This window comes from Ranitomeya imitator, chromosome 2 (assembly GCF_032444005.1).
Source record: "Ranitomeya imitator isolate aRanImi1 chromosome 2, aRanImi1.pri, whole genome shotgun sequence".
Classification (NCBI taxonomy): Eukaryota; Metazoa; Chordata; class Amphibia; order Anura; family Dendrobatidae; genus Ranitomeya; species Ranitomeya imitator.
The window spans coordinates 55805822-55826332 of record NC_091283.1 but is presented as its reverse complement, the minus strand read 5'-3'; the positions used below and the strand labels follow the sequence as shown (position 1 = coordinate 55826332).

Here is a 20511-nt window from a genome sequence, read left to right as displayed (position 1 = left end):
GTACAATTTGGAATATTGTAAGAACCAATTACAACAACCATTGCTGGAAACCTGTATGTATTTGCAAATTATTTTTTGCCGTACCCTGTACCGTTGTATGGAAATATACCCTTATAGCCCTGGTCCAAATACATTGAAAGTCTGGAGTGGGGATTCAGAACCCAACACGTGGCTCTGGTCAAGCATGAAAGATATGATCATTGATCCACCTTGCAACATACTACTTTTACTATTATTTTTGTTATTTTATTTGCTTAGGTATATATCATTTTGTTGCTCCTTACTTAAACGTTCCAGTAACTCCTGTAGAAGAGGCATCGTTTTTAGCTTTAGATGGAGCAGAGGTACCAGTCACATACCCGGACCCCGATATTTGATGGGGTCCAAAGGCCACATTAGAAAACACCCAATACAATGGGATAAAAAACAACAACTCCAATTTGAAAAGAAAAATATAACAAAATTATTATTATTATTTATTTATATAGCACCATTAATTCCATGGTGCTGTACATGAGAAAGGGGCTACATACAGGGTTATAGATATCAATTACAGTAAGCAGGTTTACATTGACAGACTGGTACAGAGGGGAGAGAACCCTGTCCTTGCGGACTTACATTCTATGCAATGTTAAAGCGCTTGGTGGTGTTCATCTCGCAGTAGATCCTTTGCACTTGGCAAATGTGAATAGTGCCTTAGAAGTCCTACCCTAGCCATGAAACTTGGTGAGAATACCCTGGTAACACAATATTTAATGAAGCATGGTATCATTTTCTTATAGCAAAAGTCTATACATGAAATCGACAGGATAAAAAGGTATTTTAGGACCCTGTAGAAGTCTTTGCACTCAGCAATATGGCCGACTCGTAATACGGTGGTGTGCATAGGTGACAATACTAGAAATTGTATGCAGAATATCACTAGTGACTCTGAAAACGTTTGCTAGAATTCACAATGATGGATGACTAGTAGGGATGAGCGGACCCAAACTTAAAAGTTTTGTGTTCAAAACTGGACAGTTACTGGCCAGTGGAAAACGCCAAACACGGACCTTTCCCGGAAGTTCATTGAAATGTTTTCTGGTTCAAGTGCAGTTGTGATACCCAAACCGAACTTTGAAAAAAGTTGGGGTCAAGTACCAGAACCCAGACGTCCATCGGTCCGCTCATCCCTAATTACTAGGTTGTTATGACCTGGTGGTTAGGAGCACCCGGAATGACTTGATAGTTAAACCTCATACAGGACGAGCTCTGGGATGTGGGAGCTCTGCTGACCGCAAGCCCTAATCCTATCACACACACTAAAAATAGCCGTGGAGCGCTCCTGTCCAGACCTAGGCGCCTCGTCACAGCCTAAGAACTATCTAGCCCTAGAGATAGAAAATAAAGCCTACCTAGCCTCAGAGAAATTCCCCAAAGGTAAAGGAAGCCCCCACATATATTGACTGTGAGCAAAGATGAAAGTCACAAACGCAGAAATGAAACAGGTATCAGCAAAGGGAGGCCAGACTTACTAAATAGACAGAGAATAGGAAAGGTAACTTTGCGATCAGCACAAAAACCTACAAAAGACCACGCAGAGTGTGCAAAAAAGACCTCTGCACCGACTCACGGTGCGGAGGGGCCACCCTGCATCCCAGAGCTTCCAGCTAGCAAGACAAAATCATGAAAACCAGCTGGACAAGAAAACAATGAACAAATAATGACTATCAGAAACTTAGCTTCTGCAGGAGAAGGCAGGTCACCAGAGAGATCCAGGAGCGAACTGAACCAATGCTAAAACATTGACAGCTGGCATGGAGTAACGATCTGAGAGGATTTAAATAGAGCAGTCAACCAAAGGATAAACCACGTCACCTGTGTAAGGAACCTCAGAAGCAGCAGCTTCACTCACAGCCACCAGAGGGAGCCCATAGACAGAACTCGCCGAAGTACCATTCACGACCACAGGAGGGAGTTCGACAACAGAATTCACAACACTAGGTATTCTTTTAAAGGGTTATTCCCAATATTGTCACCTAACCATCCAATTGAGGACCTCCCCCACCGTTCCCATGAACGAGGCTTAGAAATGGAGAGGTGGCTGACCACACGCACCTCATCTCTATTCATTCTACCTCTAGCCATCGCGTAGACAATGAATGGAGTGGTGGTGAGCATATTGGGCCACCTCTCCATTGTGTTGCAGCATTTCAGAGTCTCGTCCCCAGGATCAGTGGAGATTCCATCAGTCGGGTGGACAAGTGATATCTTGCAATGTTGAAAATAACCCTTTAAATTGGTGCATTACATTTATGGCAGATGTGCAAAGGTTCAGATGTTGAGTCCGTTCCATACAATGCTGGTGCCAGCTGCGTGACACAGCCGGCACCTATAGTATATAATGAGATTGGAGATAGTTGAGATGTAAATTGTGATAGCAGGAGGTTGGGAATGGGGTTGGGGTGGGTTTATTGTGTCGGTGTGAGTGTGAAGTGCTGATAGCTTGTCATAGCGACTAGTGGCGAAATTACTGCTCTGTGCAGCCCAACTACAACAAATATGACATTTTTTTGCACAGCGCAGATAGCGACAACATTTCCTATTGCTACTTACGGAATTTTCCAGACAAAATAAAAAATAAATATAATATTTCCAATATGGTTAATGATGAAATAATGTAAAAAAAATGTAACTGGTCAGAATCTCTATTTTCTAAACACATCACCTCTCAAAAATGGGAAACAAAGATTAAGGCTATGTGCACACGTTGCGGATTTGGCTGCGGATCCGCAGCAGTTTTCCATGCGTTGTACAGTACCATGTAAACCTATGGAAAACAAAAACCGCTGTGCACATGCTGCATAAAATTCTGAGCAGAAACGCAGCTGTTTATTTTCCGCAGCATGTCAATTCTTTGTACGGAAACTCAGCTTTTCTGCACCCGTTGATATACATTGAGTAAGGCAAATCTGCACATCAAAAAACGCAAGACAATCCGCAACAAATCCGCATCTACTCTGCATTAAATCCGCAACCATTTTTGCCTGCGTTTTCTGCCAAGAGATGCGGATTCTGTGCGGAAAAATCAGTAGCCAAATCCGTAACATGTGCACGTACCCTTAAAAGACATATGGACCCCAAAAACTACAGGCAAAAAAACGAACAAAACCACCAAGAACGAGTACAACTTGAAAAAAATTAAAAAGTTATGGCGACTCAAGACAGTTTTTTTTTTTGGCAACTTTTTTAACTAGTAAAAAAAACAATTAAAAAAGACTTTATAACTTTGGTATCACCATAACTGTACTGATCCGTAAAATTAAGTTACCGGGTTATTGTTACTGCCAAAAACACAAGTAGAAAAAAAACAACATTTAAATTGCGGTTTGTTTTTCTTTTTCAATTCGGAATTTTGTTTACCTGTTTTTCAGTACAATATATGGTAAGATTGGGGGGGGGGAAAGTAAAGGTACCGTCACACATAGCGACGCTGCAGCGATACCGACAACGATCCGGATCGCTGCAGCGTCGCTGTTTGGTCGCTGGAGAGCTGTCACACAGACCGCTCTCCAGCGACCAACGATCCCGAGGTCCCCGGTAACCAGGGTAAACATCGGGTAACTAAGCGCAGGGCCGCGCTTAGTAACCTGATGTTTACCCTGGTTACCATCGTAAAAAAAACAAACAGTACATACTTACATTCAGCTGTCTGTCCCTTGCCGTCTGTTTGCTGCACTGACTGCTGGCCGCAAAGTGAAAGCAGAGCACAGCCACAGCGGTGAGTCACCGCTGTGTGACTCACCGCTGTGCTGTGCTTTCACTTTCACTTTGCGGCCAGCAGTCAGTGCAGGAAATAGACGGCAAGGGACAGACAGCTGAATGTAAGTATGTACTGTTTGTTTTTTTACGATGGTAACCAGGGTAAACATCGGGTTACTAAGCGCGGCCCTGCGCTTAGTAACCCGATGTTTACCCTGGTTACCAGTGAAGACATCGCTGAATCGGTGTCACACACACCGATTCAGCGATGTCTGCGGGGAGTCCAGCGACGAAATAAAGTTCTGGACTTTCTTCCCCGACCAGCGACAGCACAGCAGGGGCCTGATCGCTGCTGCCTGTCACACTGGACGATATCGCTAGCGAGGACGCTGCAACGTCACGGATCGCTAGCGATATCGTCTAGTGTGACGGTACCTTTAAACACAGTTGGAAGGGGTTAAATCAGGTATTTTTTCCATCAAATAAATATTTTGCTATATAATTGGTTCATTAATTATTCACGGTTTTTATGATCTTTGCTTACTGACATTTAATAGGAATCTAATTTATCGGATAAAAATCACAGCTCATCAGAGGAAATGGGAAGATTTATAAAAAAAAAACTGTCTAAAAACATTGTCACTCATAGCAACCAATCGTAGCGCAGCTTTCATATTTTCAAAGCACAATTCTCAATATAAGCCTCCCTGTGATTGGTTGCTATGGGTGACAGGCAGCTTTTCTTTTTGACCGGTTTCATAGTTCCCTCTTGATGACTATCACTTTAGTGCATTTGTCATCGACTAGAGTAATCTGTCAATCACTGCCTTTTAACCATTTAGGTGCCTCTTTCAATCACAAAATTGTGATGGTGCCATTGGGTTGCCATGGCAGCTGGGGGCATACTGGAGGCCTACGTCGCCACCAAATTTGTACTTCTATAAAGCCCAAACTGTTTTTATGTTCGATAGGAAAATGTCAAGTTCATTATATATCTCAGTGTTGCAGTATATAGGACAAGCGATGAAACAATCTCAGTGGTATTAAAGAAAAAAGTTAAAGGGGTATTCCCACCTCCAAGACCCTATCCCAATACATAGTAGGTGTAATAATTTTAGCAAATACCTCCAATTAGAAATGTAGTATAGTTCCCCTGATTCGCTTTGTTGCTTCCACCATGTGCAGGGCATTGCAGTAGCTTAGGTATCCTTGGTTACGACCACTCATATAGTGACAGTTAGTTGTCAGTGGTCGTAACCATGGATATCTAAGCTGCTGCCATTCCCTGCACATGGAGGAAGCAACAAAGAGAATCAGGAGAACTATACTACATTTCTAACTGGAGATATTGGAATAAGATCTTGGAGATGGGACTACCACTTTAAAGAAAAATAAATTAAAAATATGTTTTAAAAACATAAAAAATAAACATTTTAATCATACACCTTTTTACAGTTAAAAATAAAAAGAAGTAAATAAAAGAAAAAATAAAGATATATAGTCGCATCTGTAAAAATCCGATCTATCAAAATCTAAAATTATTTACGCGGTGAAAAAGAAAAAAAGGAGAAAAATAAATTAAAAATATGTTTTAAAAATATAAAAAAATACAAATTTTATTCATACACCTTTTTACAGTTAAAAATCAAAAAGAAAAGAAAAAAATAAAGATATATCGTCGTATCTGTAAAAAGCCGATCTTTCAAAATCGAAAATTATTTGCGTGGCGAAAAGGAAAAAAGGAGTTGAAACACCAGAATTGTAGTTTGTTAAGCGCTGCTGCAGCCAATCACTGACAGCAGCATATTTTTTTTTATTGTTTTACTGCATTCTGGATTTTTTCTTGTATAAAAAAAATAAATAAAAGAAAAAATAAAGCTATATCGTCGCATCTGTAATAGTCAGATCTATCAAAATCTAAAATTATTTATGCGGTGAAAAAAAAAAAGGAGAAAAATAAATTAAAAATATGTTTTAAAAATATAAAAAAATACAAATTTTATTCATACACCTTTTTACAGTTAAAAATGAAAAAAATAAAGATATATCGTCGTATCTGTAAAAACCCGATCTTTCAAAATCGAAAATTATTTGCGTGGCGAAAAGGAAAAAAGGAGTTGAAACACCAGAATTGTAGTTTGTTAAGCGCTGCTGCAGCCAATCACTGACAGCAGCATATTTTTTTTAATTGTTTTACTGCATTCTGGAATTTTTCTTGTATTTCAGGGCTGATTAAATTCTCCATAGAGCATATGCATACATTAAGACTATGTATAGTTTATGGATTTTTGGGGTTTGTATTATCAGAGTCGATCGCATAGGCTCCAAGAGGTTCTCGCCGCAGTCTTAATGGAGTCGATTTTAGAGTGTTAAGTCTTGGGGTTGACACAAGGGCAATGTCAGAGATTCTCTGCTAGAATAGAACTAGAAATCCCCTGCAGGGTATTACTCGAGCGGCTGCTAGACATCACATCCACAGGCTGCTCTTGGAGGATTTCCTTTGTGCCCTACTGGGAATACTATGTGATTATTTTTGTCGTTTTTGTCAGGTCATTACTATTTTTATTGGTATTTACTATTATTCACCATTACTATTATTAAATTAGGGTGTTAATTATGGCATAACTAATTCAGACATTACTAGCGTCGTCACTAGTGATGAGCTCAGTCTGACAATTTAATCAGGTAAGAGCATAAGGTGTAATAGAAAAATAGGAAATTAGACCCCATATACTTGGTAATGAACCCACCATGCGGTCCTCTCAGCATTATGATCTCTGCTCTCACCTCACAATATTCTCAGACATTACTTTGCCTAATTTATTTTCCCCCCCTTAACTCCTCATTATCCATTTCTTCCCTTATATTCCTCCTTTTTATTTTTCCTTTACTGTTTTCTTTATATCCCATCTCCCCCTTTCTATTTCTCCCTCTATTTCATCCCTTCCTCACTCTTCCTCTTCCCTCCTCCCTTTCTCCTCTTCCCTTCCCCCGTTTTTTTTTTCCCTCTCACATTTTTCTTCAATTTTTTTTTTTAATTCAGCTATTCAGTAAATGAAAAAAGCAGTTGCCATGGAAACTATCAAACCACATGACCAGACGTATTAATGCTCTTTTTTTTTTTGTATACTTGTCTGGAAAGAAAATGCAATTTCACTTCTCATAAAAAAGCAGTCCTCCTGATCAGAATAAATTTTTTTTAGAACTACAAAAAATGGAAAAAACCATAGATGTGTGTGTATATATATATATATATATATATATATATATATATATATATATAAAAATATACATATATATAATAATAATTATTATTATTACATATATATATAAATACATTAAACACACTTATGTAGAAATACATTAAATATTTGTGTATATATAAATACATTAAATGCACTTATATATAAATACATTAAATATTTGTATATGTAAATACATTATATACACGTATATAAATACATTAAATATTTGTATATATAAATACATTAAATATTCATATATAATAATAATTATTATTACATATATATATATATATATATACATATATATATAAATACTTAATGTATTAAGTATATACACACATATATAAATACATTAAATATTTGTGTATATATAAATACATTAAATGCACTTATATATAAATACATTAAATATTTGTATATGTAAATACATTATATACACGTATATAAATACATTAAATATTTGTATATATAAATACATTAAATATTCGTATATATAAATACATTAAATACATTTACGGTATATATACAGCTCTGTGTATTTGGGTTGGTGTCTGGTATTGCAACCAAGTTCTAATGAAATTAGTAAATAAGAGTTGCAATTCCAGACACAACCTGTGGACTGGTGGGGCACTGTTTCTGGAAGAAAACAGACATACAGCTCTGGCAAAAATTAAGACACCACTGCAAAATTTTCAGTTTGTCTGATTTTTCTCTTTATAGGTATATTTTTGAGTAAAATGTAAATTGTTCTTTTATTCTTAACACTACTGACAATGTCTCTGAATTTCCAAGCAATAAATTTTTTATTTATTTTCTGAAAATGAGAAATGGTCAAAATACAAAAAAATGCATTGCTTGCAGACCTCAAGTAATGCAAAAAATCAAGTTCATAATCATTTAGAAACAACAATACTAATGTTTTAACTCAGGATGAGTTCAGAAATCAATATTTTGTGGAATAACCATGATTTTTAATCACAGCTTTCATGCGTCTTGGCATGCTTTCCACCAGTTTTTCACACTGCTTCTGGCACAAAAATGTAAGCAGTTCTTCATTGTTTGATTGCTTGTGACTATCCATCTTCCTCTTGATTACATTCCAGAGGTTTTCAATGGGGTTCAGGTCTGGAGATTGGGCTGCCCATGACAGGGATTTAATGTGGTGGTCCTTCATCCACACCCTGATTGACCTAGCTGTGTGGCATGGCGCATTGTCCTGCTGGAAAAAGCAGTCCTCAGAGTTGGGGAACATTGCCTGAGCAGAAGGAAGCAACTGTTTTTCCAGGATAACCTTGATTCATACGTCCTTCTCAACGATTGACCTGCCCAATTCCAGCCTTGCTGAAGCCTCCCCAGATCATCACTGATCCTCCACCAAATTTCACAGTGGGTGCAAGACACTGTGGTTTGTTCGCCTCTCCAGGTCTCCGTCTAACTATTAGACGACCAGGTGTTGGGCAAAGCTGAAAATTAGACTCATCAGAGAAGATTACCTTACTCCAGTCCTCTATGGTCCAATCATTATGGTCTTTGGCAAACTTCAGCCTGGATCTCCTTTGCTTCTCATTGATGAAAGGCTTTCTTCTAGCTTTACATGACTTGTGCCCTTCCTCTAGGAGCCTGTTATGGACTGTTCTTGCCGTGCACTTCACCCCAGCTGCCATTTGCCATTCCTTTTGTAGGTCACTTGATGTCATCCTGCAGTTGCTGAGTGACATTTGAATAAGATGACCGTCATCCCGGTCAAGTGGAGTCATTTTCGCCCTCTGCCGGTCTGTAGCTTTGTTGTCCTCAACCTCTGCTGTTTGACCTTGTTGTAATGGACTGCTGTCTTAGAAATTTTAAGGATGGAGGCAACATGACGCTCACTGTGTCCCTCTGCTAGTAAAGCCAGAATTGAGCCCTTATTTTCCTCACTCAAGTCTTTTCAACTCCTTTGGCATGGTTAAAAGCTATTTCTTCATTGCTATTACTTTTGGGATATTACTAGCACTTGTTTTGCCATCCATCTTGTCCTGTTGCAAGAGGATTGTGAACACCACAGCAGTGTTTTTTATACTTTCCTTTATTAAATAAGATTTGGTTCAGGTGATCACCTAATCAGAAGCAGATTAAGTAGAATAAGGTGCACTCAGGTTGGAATTCAACTGACACTGGAATGGAATGGCTGTCAGACATGTAGAGAAGTGGATTTTTATAAAACTGTGCAGTGGTCTATTATTTTTTTCCAGAGCTGTAAATACATTGAAATTCGTATATATAAATAAATTATATTCACGTGTATATAAATATATTTAATACACATACAGTACATACATTATATGCACATAGATATATATATATAGATATAAGTATATATACATTTAATATTTGTATATATAAATACATTATATACACTTATATAAAAAGACATTAAATACACATATATAAATACATTAAATACACGTACATATCTATACATTTATATACATTTATATTTAACTACATGTATGTATAAATACATTAAATACTCATATATATTAAAATAGGACGGTCCCAGGAAAAGTCAAGAAAGCTGGGAAGTAATATAGGTGATGCATCAATAAATGGTAAATTGGTAATAGATAAAGTGGATAAAGTGCTTAAAGAGGACCTGACACTGGGTTAAAAGTGTCCAGTGTGTGCTGCAGTATTCTGGTGTTTTTTTTGTAGGTTTTTTTTTTTTTCAAAATCTGTCATACAGTTCCAGAGATTTTTTATTTAGTGCTATTTTTTGGGTCTTCTCAAAAGGGGTGTGGCTCACAGAGTGATAATACAGAGCAGCTTAAAGACACACCCCCGAGGATCTGGTGAGCTACTTGTAAAGAGCATTCAATAAAGGCCAATATCCTGAGACTATATGGCAGAATTTAAAACAAAAAAAGTAATACTCAAGAGAAGAGCGGAAATAAAATAAGAACAAATACTGCAAAAACTATTGACCTGGATACAGCTCCTCTTTATCTAAGCCATGACTAGTTGTAATGAACTAAATATGAAGGAGACACACTCCTGCGGAGCACCAATTGAGATGTGATGTATTTCCGAATAGAAATATGAGCCAGGAGAAGAGACGCTCTTAATTTCTCCACCTAGTTTAAATTTCATTGATCCACATATCACTTTTTAATTCTGAAATTAAGAAATCGAGATTTGCATTTGGCGAATAGAAAGGTGAATCTGACAATAAACATCTCTCTCTACTCCATGTTCTGGAACCTACTGATGTGTATTATTAAGAAGTAGGTGGCAGATTAAAGAGAATCAGACTACGCAAGGTTTGTTTGTGGTCTGTTACCATGGAAACATATAGGCTAATATAGGAGCTGTGGATACAAAACAATATATTTAATAATATTTTTAAGTGAGATTGTGCAGTGTTGCCTATTTTTTTATTTTTTTTTTCATTTTGATTTCGATGCATTGGAATAATATAAATCAAAGGATTTTCACCAGTGCGACCCTTCAAGGTCATGTTTAAGATTTTACGAATTTTACGAATTCTGAAATTCGCATAGAGTAAGAAAAAACATCCCAAGGTCAAACCAAGAACCCAAAATAACATCACGAAAGAAAATCTAAATTCCTTCTGCTGTGTCTTGGGTCAGCTGCTGTTGCTAAAAACTGCAGATCCCATGCCAGCCTCAGAAAGAGCCCCGCACTCCCTCCTCCTCCTCTGATTATTTGCCGCCTACACCCTGATTGGCTTTTTATGGATAATTGCAGTACAGAAGTGTCTTTTTATGGCTTTAACTGTGCTAATGACAGTTAATGGATCTCCAAGCTTACTGTGTATAATACCGAGGGAGGGAGACCTTCCTGTATTGTACCAAGACACACATAAGAGGTATACATGTACAATCCGTTTTTCACCCTTCTCCTTTCCCATTTGATGAACATTTTTTATTATATTCCAAGGCAGCCAATATAATGGCTTCAAGGTAACCTGATTTGAAGAATTTTCAATATTAAGTACTTGTATTGAAGAAACTTTTTTTTTTAAATTTTTTTATAATTAATTTGTCATTCCCTAAGGGACTTTTTATGGGAAGAATATCTGTAATGCAGAGAACAGAAATATTACTCAATGACAATATTAATGATTCTTAAGATATACTTATAATAGTTGGAGCTTAAAGGGATTGTCCAGTAGAAATCTGATCTGTGGGGGTCTGGCCACTGGGACCTGATCAGGTAACTTTAATAACTGATGGGGAACTTTTATCAGCATACAAAATGGCAGGTTGGAAGCTCCATCTATTCTCAATGAGGCTGCTAGAAAAAGCTCAGTGCAGCGCTCAGCAGCCCTTTAGGAAATGAATGTAGCGGTGGTCAATACGTGCACTGTTGCTCCATTGTAATGGGGGCATAAGTGCCCTGTTCTGCCGATCAGTGCGGGTCTGAGCAGTCAGACCCCCACCAATCAACAAGTTATTACGTATCCCGTAAATAGGTGATAACTTGTTTTAGAGTTTATTGCTATATTTGCCTCCTGCTCTAGTATTGGGTGGCTTAGTAGCTTACTAAAAACTTACTAAAAACTTTACTGTTTTTACAGTGAATACGCTGTTAAATCCACATGCCGTATGTATGTAAAATGTAGACCTTTACTTTTATCCAGCCATACACAATAAAATGCCTCACGCATACAGTCCGGCAAATTATACTTATCAACATTTCAGTAGATTAAGCCACAACATTTAATACCCTGAGAATACCCCAAAATGCAAAAGAACACTCGCTTTTGAGCACCATTTACCTATACCTTTTGACCTCCAATTTAGAGGTTTGTCTGGATAAAATTGGGTTTGTTGGCAATTATGCATATGTCCGGTTATTACTTTAATAAATCACGTGTCCCTGGGGAAACTTTTATTTATATAACCATTACTAATTTGACTCCTCATAACTATTTGGTTCCATGCTTCGTTCTGCACATTGAAATTAATACGGAATGATACCAGTACTAGAATATATAAATCAATATGGCAACACGATGGACCTGAATTCAATATTCAAACAGATCCACATATGCTTGGATTCTGTACGTTCTCCTGAAGTTTGCACAGGTTTTCTCCAAATTTTTCAGTATCCTTCCCCAACACAATAAGATTGAAATAGTCCCGGGTATTTATTACCTAAACTAAATTACCGTACTTGCGAGATACACAGTTGTCTACTCGTCACAGCTCAAGATTGCCGTGAGTATACATTTCTTTTCAGCTATGCTTCTAAGCAGACACAAACCTATTAACTTTGGTGCTAAATCATGTTTTATTTCTGTCTTAGACTATGAGGTTCCTATGAAAAAAGAAAGTAGTTTACCCGAGGGACCGGTCCTAGAAGCCTTACTATGTGCGGAGACGGTTGATAAAAAGTTGGAACTCAAAGAGGAGGAGATAATTAGTGATTGTCAGGTGAGGTCAGCATACCGGATATTCGTTGTTGAGGTCTTCTGTCATCATAGTCTCCGTATCATAACGCCATCTTATATATTGCCATCTGTTGTTTGATGCCCATTTATCCATCCATTCTACATAACTACTGATGAGGTGTCTTCTTTCTCTCTTCCATCGTTCCCAATAACAGTCATCTTTATGTTCACACCTATGTAAAATAATGACCTGTAGAAATATGGACATTCTAATTCCAGACAGAAGTATGGTTTTCTTCTAGTGTTTGGCATCTAAACTGTCCTCAATCTTGGTTCTTTTTCCATCCACTTGTCCAACACCAATCTTTCTCCATCTATGGACATGTACAGTGAATTTTAGGGGAGGGAAATTTTAAGTTTGGTTCCCATGTTTCCAGAAGACACAGGTGGGAGATATCCCACACGAATTAGAGGGTGATGACCTAGAAGATGACACTCCAAAGCGCAAGAACAGAGCAAAAGGAAAGGTAAGAACATTTTGGAAAAATATAAGGGTTACGTAAAGCTAAAAGTTCAATTTTAAAAAGGTAGAAAAAATATCATGAAGAGACTCGGGAGGCAGGGGTGGTGTAACTGTGTGTAAGGAAGGAACAAGACACCTGTAAGAGTCTTTACTTGGGTTTGTCTGATAGGAATCTGTAAGACATATCTACGACTTGTACTAGACGTGACTAATACATTAATTGGTTCCATCTCTAATCATCTACCAATTCAGCTTGTCCTTTAAATGTGATCCTGGACTTGTAGAAAATGCAACAAGACACTAGCTGTGCTCATAAGGTGGCCATGGGTTATTTTTTTCACAGCATGACCAATAGCATCTCTTTGTGGGCTTTATGACCGCAGCAATTAATAGCACTTAATGGACATGAAACCTTCATACATCAATACGATATCAGCAATCTGTAATAGTATTGTCCTGAAAGTAGAGTGTAATTGGCTCCTCTACCGTAAAAAATAAATTATGAGATGACTCTGCTGATCATGTCCATGTCTATAAAGCAAAGCTAAAAATTAGGCAGTGGTACAGAACAAAAAATAAAAGCATCCATTACCTAAAAACTAAAGTCATTTTTTTTTTCTGTTAAGAGACAAAAAGATAGGTTTTCACATTTTTTTCTCAACATTGATCGTAAAAGAGATATGTCTGTGTATCTATCTGTCAAGTTGAGAACAATACGTCACCATGAGGCGCTTTGAACCTTGTGGTGGTGGAGTTTGACTATAAGATAATGTGAGCATAAAATCAATTTTTTTCAGCCGAAGAGAAAAAAAAAATTCTATACCTTCAGTTCATATTTTTAACGTTTCTTTAACCCTGCTGTTCTGTTCGGTCTGGGGAGACCTATTTTGAACTTTGGTATTTTTTGGGGTGTTCAAGATGCGGTTCTGAAACTTGTGGTTGATTGACTTAAATGAGGATGGGTCGGTCGGCCACGGGTTTCAGAGCCGCATCTTGAATATTTTAAAGAATATTGAAGTTCAAAGTCGGTCATTTTTGACCAACAGAACAGCAGGGTTAAAATAATTTTTATTGAATTTTAACGCAGAAAAAAACATAGAATCATAAAACATATAAAAAAATGGAGTAAATGGCTTTGCATCGAGGTACAATGAAAATGACAACATGTCATATGTTACTTTAACAATATAGAATAAAATAGCCCATAGTGAGCAGAGAGAAAGTAGAAAGAACAGAAGATAAGAAAGATGGAAAAGAAAGTGAAGAAGGGAAACTTGAGCGAAGAGATGGTGTAGGGTGTAGCCTTAATACCAAAGCTTTGGGTTGCGAGCTGTTGATGGGCATATGCAATGCAGGGTGACCACATTTTGGTGAATTTACTATGTTTATTGGTAAGAATATTGGACCGTCTTCATCAATTAAAAACCCATCTGGTCTGGATTTTATTTCATGAAATGGGACAGTTTTTTTTCCCCTTGCTTTTACAATCGTAACCAAACTTTTCTAATTTGGAAGCAGCCTTAGTACCGCAAGATAAAAAATGTAGCCATACTTATCTACGTCACGTCTATGTACACTATATGGACACGAGTATTGAACACAACTCTTCACTGTTGAATGCAGGTCTTTCTTTCAGTCCCTTTGCCCTCAGTGTATAAGATGTGGCCCCCCCCGCCATGCCATCTGTCTATAGTAATGTGACAGAATGGCCAGTGGTGCCACCGGAGTAACAAGTTCGTCCATGACTTTCTTCTCCCCTAAATATCCACCCATCATTTGTTATCTATAATATTGAGAAGTGTAAAGAGCCACAACAATTCAGCCACAAAGTGGAGACCCTGTAACATTACAGAGTGGGGTCAACGAGTGCTGAGGAGCAGAGGGCAGACAAGTCACCACCGCTCTGCTAACTCCATAACTGCAGAGTCCAGACCTCCTCTGGTATTAACATCAGTTCAAACACTGCGCCCCCGCCGGGAGCTTCATGGCCGAGCAGCTGCATGCAGCCTTACATCACCAAGCATAGTCTAGAGCGTCAGATGGAGTGGTGTAAAGCCTCCACCACTGGACTCTGGAGGAGACGTGTTCTGAGCAGTGATGGATCACACTTTTCTATCTGGCGTCTGATGGACGAGTCTGAGTTTGGTGACTCCAGGAGAACATTACCCTCCTGACTGCATTGTGCCCGCTGTAAAGAGTGGAGGAGAGAAAATGCTATTGGGTTGATTTTTAGTGGTCGACCTCGTCCTTAGTTCCAGTAAAGTGAAATCTTAATTCTTCAGCACAAGACATTGTGGACAATTGTAGCTTCCAGCTTTCTGAGAGCAGTGTGCGGAAGGCCCTGTTCTGTTCCCCCATGACTTTGCCCAGGTCAATACAGACATGGTTGGTGCAAGAAAATGACCGGCCGCACAGAGCCCGACCTCAACCCCATCCAGTACCTTTGATATTTGGGAGAGGCCGGGCTCACAATCTATGTTCTGGTTCATGCCAATGTCTGACTTCACAAATGCTCTTTCTCGATGACGGGGCAAAAATTCCCACAGACACCTCCAAAATCTTGTAAAAATCCTTCCCAGAAGAGCGGGAGCTGTTGTAGCTGCAAAAGGACCGACTCCATGTCTCAATGCTTTTGTCCACATAGTGTATGCATGACGTCTGAATTTCAGAGCTTCGTTGGGCCGGCGATCACTTCTTTATCGTGACAAGATAGCAAGTGGACTTTCTGTAATAGCCGTTTCTTTCCTGTAGGCCTGTGGAATTGGGGGCATGAAAAAAAGACAGGATCCTTCAACATTGGAAGATCGAGACAAACCCTATGTGTGTGACAGTAAGTGGCAGCCCAGTGTTTCATATTACATCTTCATGTGACTGTCCAACGTGTCGGGAAGGCGTCATAGAAAACTTTTTTCACCAGAATTCTTGAGAACCGGCTGGGATCCACATTTAGAAGGTGTTTTAGACACTTTGGACCTCACTCAAGAAGCGTATGGATTCACGCTAAAAGAATCTATAGCTTAAGATTGGCCACGTTTACACTGACATTTAAGAAAAAAATTGCTGAAAGTAAGCCAAAGGAATGGTTTCTTAGGATAGATCATCAATATAAGGTCAGTGGGGTCCGGCAGCCGGCACTAGCGCCGATCAGCTGATTGTAGCGACTAAACCGGCCTTGGAAACGGCACAGCTCCATACACCTTATGGTGGCCATTCTTGGGTACTGCAACTCAACTTCCATTCACTTCAATGGGAGCAGAGTTGCAGCACCCGAGAAAGGTAATACAAATATGTTGCAGTATGCTTTGGATACATAGGTTGCAAATATATGTTTGCTATTGTCTTAAGATGGTGCTGATAATATCAGAATTCACTTTTTCTTCTTTTCCAGTCTGTGGGAAGAGATACAAGAATCGGCCCGGTCTTAGCTACCATTACACCCATACTCATCTGGCCGAGGAAGAGGGAGAGGAGAACGCTGAGCGATATCTAATCCCTTTCCATAGGAAAAATAACCACAAACGTGAGTACCATGGATTTCATCCGTTGTCAATGTGGACGCAATCTCCGGGTCACATTTTCAGGATGCGGTGTTACATTTAAGCCCATGCCCCTTATACACTCGCCAAGATTTTCTTGCTAAAAACTAGGACATTTAGGCCTTGAAACCTCCCGCGAGTGTTCTCAAACGCCCACATATGCTCACCCCTTTTGTTAGTCGATCCGCAGGATTGTATTGCCAAAATCAGGACTGTCGGCAGGTATTCCCTTTCCAATACACCATGCCTCTTTTCATCCCGGCTCTAAAATATATAAGAAATGTGGTGCATGACACGTACAACACTTTTTGGGCGCGAATGGAGCCAGAATTCTGGGACATTTCGCTTTGTAAATCTCCCTTCCGGTGTGTGCTAGAGCAATTTTTCCTTTATTTTAGGTGCAGGTAGATACCTATAGATGTGATAGGGCGTTCACTTATCCAAAAGCTTGTTCCAAACCCAATTATTCCATGAATTTCAGGGATTTTTTTTACATAATTATTTTAGTCTTTTATTTGTTTTTAAAGAAAGGTTTTTAAAGACAGGTTTTTCGGAATTTATTCCACTTTTTAAAATGCATTTTTTTTTCCAAGATTTGTGTACTTTTTGCTACTTTTGGGAAAAGAAAAGTGATCTCCCGCACTTTCATTCCTCATAACCGGCTGGAGTTAACATGGCATGGTTTGCAATCAAATGACTAGCAAAAAAAACCGAAATAAAACGCTGGTTTGTTGTTGATCATATGTTTTATGAAGGTATAAAGATTTTCATTTTTTGTCAGCGCACCTCCTCGTGCAATGCGGGGATGTGCCGCCATCCTGTTAAATGCATCATAGTAAAAAAAGGATCATCTGTTTAATCCCCTCTTCCAATCATTTCTATGTGAAAATTCAAGCAAAAGAAATGATTGAGGCTTCTGTCATGCTGTTTATTTGTGCGTGGTAACGGACCTCATAGGGGTTGTCCAACAGGTTGAAAAATATATTTTGCAAAGAGCTCAGACTAGTTATAAGAAAAAAGTGGGAGTCGCCCTGCCCAAATCCTCCGCTCCCATTCCTACGTTTTCCCAGTTCCGTTGGTCTCTACTTCTTGGTGCAGTGTGGAAATCACAAGACCTGTCAATTCAGTCACTGGGTGCTCCGATGACCCACAGTGATCGGATGTGGGGGCATTTTTTTTTTGCTGCTCCCAATTTGTTGAGATGTGACCAAGAATTAGAGACCAGTTGAGCATTGGAGTGGGCGTCAATGATCCCCTAAAAGAGCTGCAGGGTCGCTCTGTCATGCCTTTCTAAGGGGGATAAAAGTGCCCCATTCTGCCGAGCGGTCCGACCCCTACCAATCAGTAAGTTATAACCTTTCTTCTGGATTGAAGATAATTTTTTTTTGTTGGACAATCCCTTTGAATAAACATAAAAGAGCATATCCGCACCATAGGCCATCTGATTCCAAACCTAAACCCCTCTGCCATCTCCACCATTGTGACCCTTCAAAAAAAAGTGCCTTGTCAATGGGGGTGTAAATGATTGCTTAAGATCTGATTATCTCTCTTAGGCCTCATTCAGACGTGTTTTTAACATACGTGTCCAGTCTGTGTTTTTCACGTACCCATTATAGTCTATATAGGGCCTGTTCACATATCTGTTTTTTACCATTTTTGTTTTTATTGTCTAAAAAAATATCAGGTGTATCTATTTTGGATCTGATTTGTGGTTCCAAATTGACCATTCAAAGGGTCCATGAAAAAAAAAACCGTATATCACTTAGATGCTGTCCGTGTGTCATCCAAGCGTTGTCCGTTTTTTAACCGTTTAATGGTTAAGAGAAGCAAAAGAGAAACATGGATGCCGCATTAATTATGAAAATGGACAAACGGAAGGATAAAAATCCGATCCACTAATGTAATGAAACTCAAAAAAATGGATGTCTGAATGAGGCCTGCTAAAGGAGTCTCAGATTCTGTCAGCATGCTGGATGTTGTAGTTCCCCAACATTCACAGAACTACAGGTTGCAAACCACTCAGGTAAAGAAAAGTGGTTCTGGTTCTTTTTAAACCCCATAAAGTTGTTTTTTTTTGTACAGTTTTAAAAATATTATACCCACTAGGGTAATGAATTTTTACCTCTCAACACCATGTTAAAGTAGAAATATATATAATATTTACGTAATATTAATAACTTACATAGACAATAGAGTAACTTTGTAACTAAATCTTGTACCGAGTTCCATTATAGCCCAGAGCAGCAATCATAATTCAGCAAATTGTTATTGGAGACAGTCAGCAGGAATGTAAGCTCATCTACGACCTCATTCAGACTTCCATGATTTAAAAAAAAAAAATGGTCCAAGTGTCGTCAGTATTTTGGATCCGAGTGTCATCAGTGTTCGGTCAGTGTGCTGTCAGTTTTTACCGTCAGTGATTCATCAGTGTTTTTCACGTATGAATAAATAAAACAATATTAATCACATTGATGGCGTCCGTCCGTGATTTGCCCATACCAGTTTTTTTTTATCCGTGATGCCAATAAAAACAGATATGTTTTAGTTCTAGTGATTTTTGAACAAACACATAGTCCGCAAAAAAACACAGGCATGTGAAGTCGCATAGACTACAATGTGTGTGTGTTCTATCCATGAAAAACACGGATAGAAAGCGTACGTGAAAGACTGACGTCTGAATGAGGCCTTACGCAGGGGGACCGTTATACTTCGGTTCATCATTTGCATTTTTTTATTAAGTTTTTTTTTGTTTTTTGGTGTAGTCTTTATTTGTGTGCCGGCGGATCTTGTAACCGATTCATCAAAATAAGTGCACGATGTTTGATGAATTGGCACAAAATCAAAAAATGTTTTTTGTCTCTTTTGTCTTTTTTTAGAATAAAAAGTCGCACGATTCTTTCAATTGTCGCACGTTCATCTTCAACTGCATAAAATAGACAAAAACAAACAAACAGATGTTGTACTCCATTAGAGGACGGGAGTAAAATTGTGCTCAATTTTTACTACATTTTGAAAAGTTACAAATTATTAATTAGGCTAAAACATCTGGATAATGAAAAATAAATACATTATTTTGACCCAACAAAAAAAAAACAAAAACAAACAAAAATTTACTTTAAGACGCAAATTAAATAATGAATAAAGCAAATAAAATACAGTCACAATCAGACCCATTGCACAAAGCAATGATGAATCCGCTCCTCTTGTTCTTACTACATCACATGATTGTACGATGTCTGGTGGCCAACCTGCCAGGACCCCAGAAAAACGTCCGTGCCGTGGTCTTCATTGTTCATTCCTGCACAGCGCCATCCATACGAATGTGGCTGTGCCGATTACTGCATCTTACTTAGTAAATGGGAACGAGCGGAGATCCCAAGCAGAGCCACAGTCACATGTAGAGCAATGGGTCAGGATAAAGAACGGCGGGGTTCTTGCGATTGGGTCCCTTATTGGTACTGTAAAAGCAGAACTGTGTAATATTTGCATTGTAGCTCAATTGCATAAATGATTTTTAACCCCAAGTGGGGACTCTGTCAGCAAGTTTTACCCCCCTCTCCAAACCATTTATTTTAAATTGAGCTCTTTCAAAGACAAGTCCAGCAATACCTTTACATGACCAATCTGTTCCTCTGTTACTAAGTAATTAGAGTTTGAATTGATATGCAAATGAGGCTCAAGAGCTATGGTAGATCTGAAGCCTCCGTCACTCCAGCTCTATTCCCCGACCAGCGTAGCTTCCTCCTCCTGCTTAACTCATTGCTCCCTTGCCTGTAGTCATACAGCATCAAAACTTTCAAAAGGAGCCATGAGTTAAGCAGGAGGAGGAAGCCGCGCTGGGCGGGGAATAGAGCTGGAGTGACGGAGGCTTCAAATCTACCATAGCTCTTCAGACTCATTTGCGTATCAAATCAAACTCTGATTTCTCAGTAACAGAGGAACGGACCGGCCATGTAAAAGTATTGCTGGACTTGTCTTTGAAAGACCTACATGCGCATATAGTTTGGGAGATGAAATCCAGCTGACAGATTAATAATTTTCCCTAAAGGTGGACAATCCCTTTAACGATTCTGA

General features: G+C 38.7%; 1 protein-coding gene across 2 annotated transcripts in view; it reads left to right on the top strand.

Moving 5' to 3' along the window:
- DPF1 (double PHD fingers 1) overlaps positions 1-20511 on the top strand; it is a 110620-nt gene that overhangs the window by 75356 nt on the left and 14753 nt on the right. For both annotated transcript variants that reach the window (XM_069746780.1, XM_069746779.1), the window contains exons 4-7: positions 12294-12421; positions 12816-12905; positions 15653-15731; positions 16290-16421. In XM_069746780.1, the coding sequence (XP_069602881.1) occupies positions 12294-12421; positions 12816-12905; positions 15653-15731; positions 16290-16421 (429 nt within the window). The remainder of the gene's footprint in view (positions 1-12293; positions 12422-12815; positions 12906-15652; positions 15732-16289; positions 16422-20511) is intronic.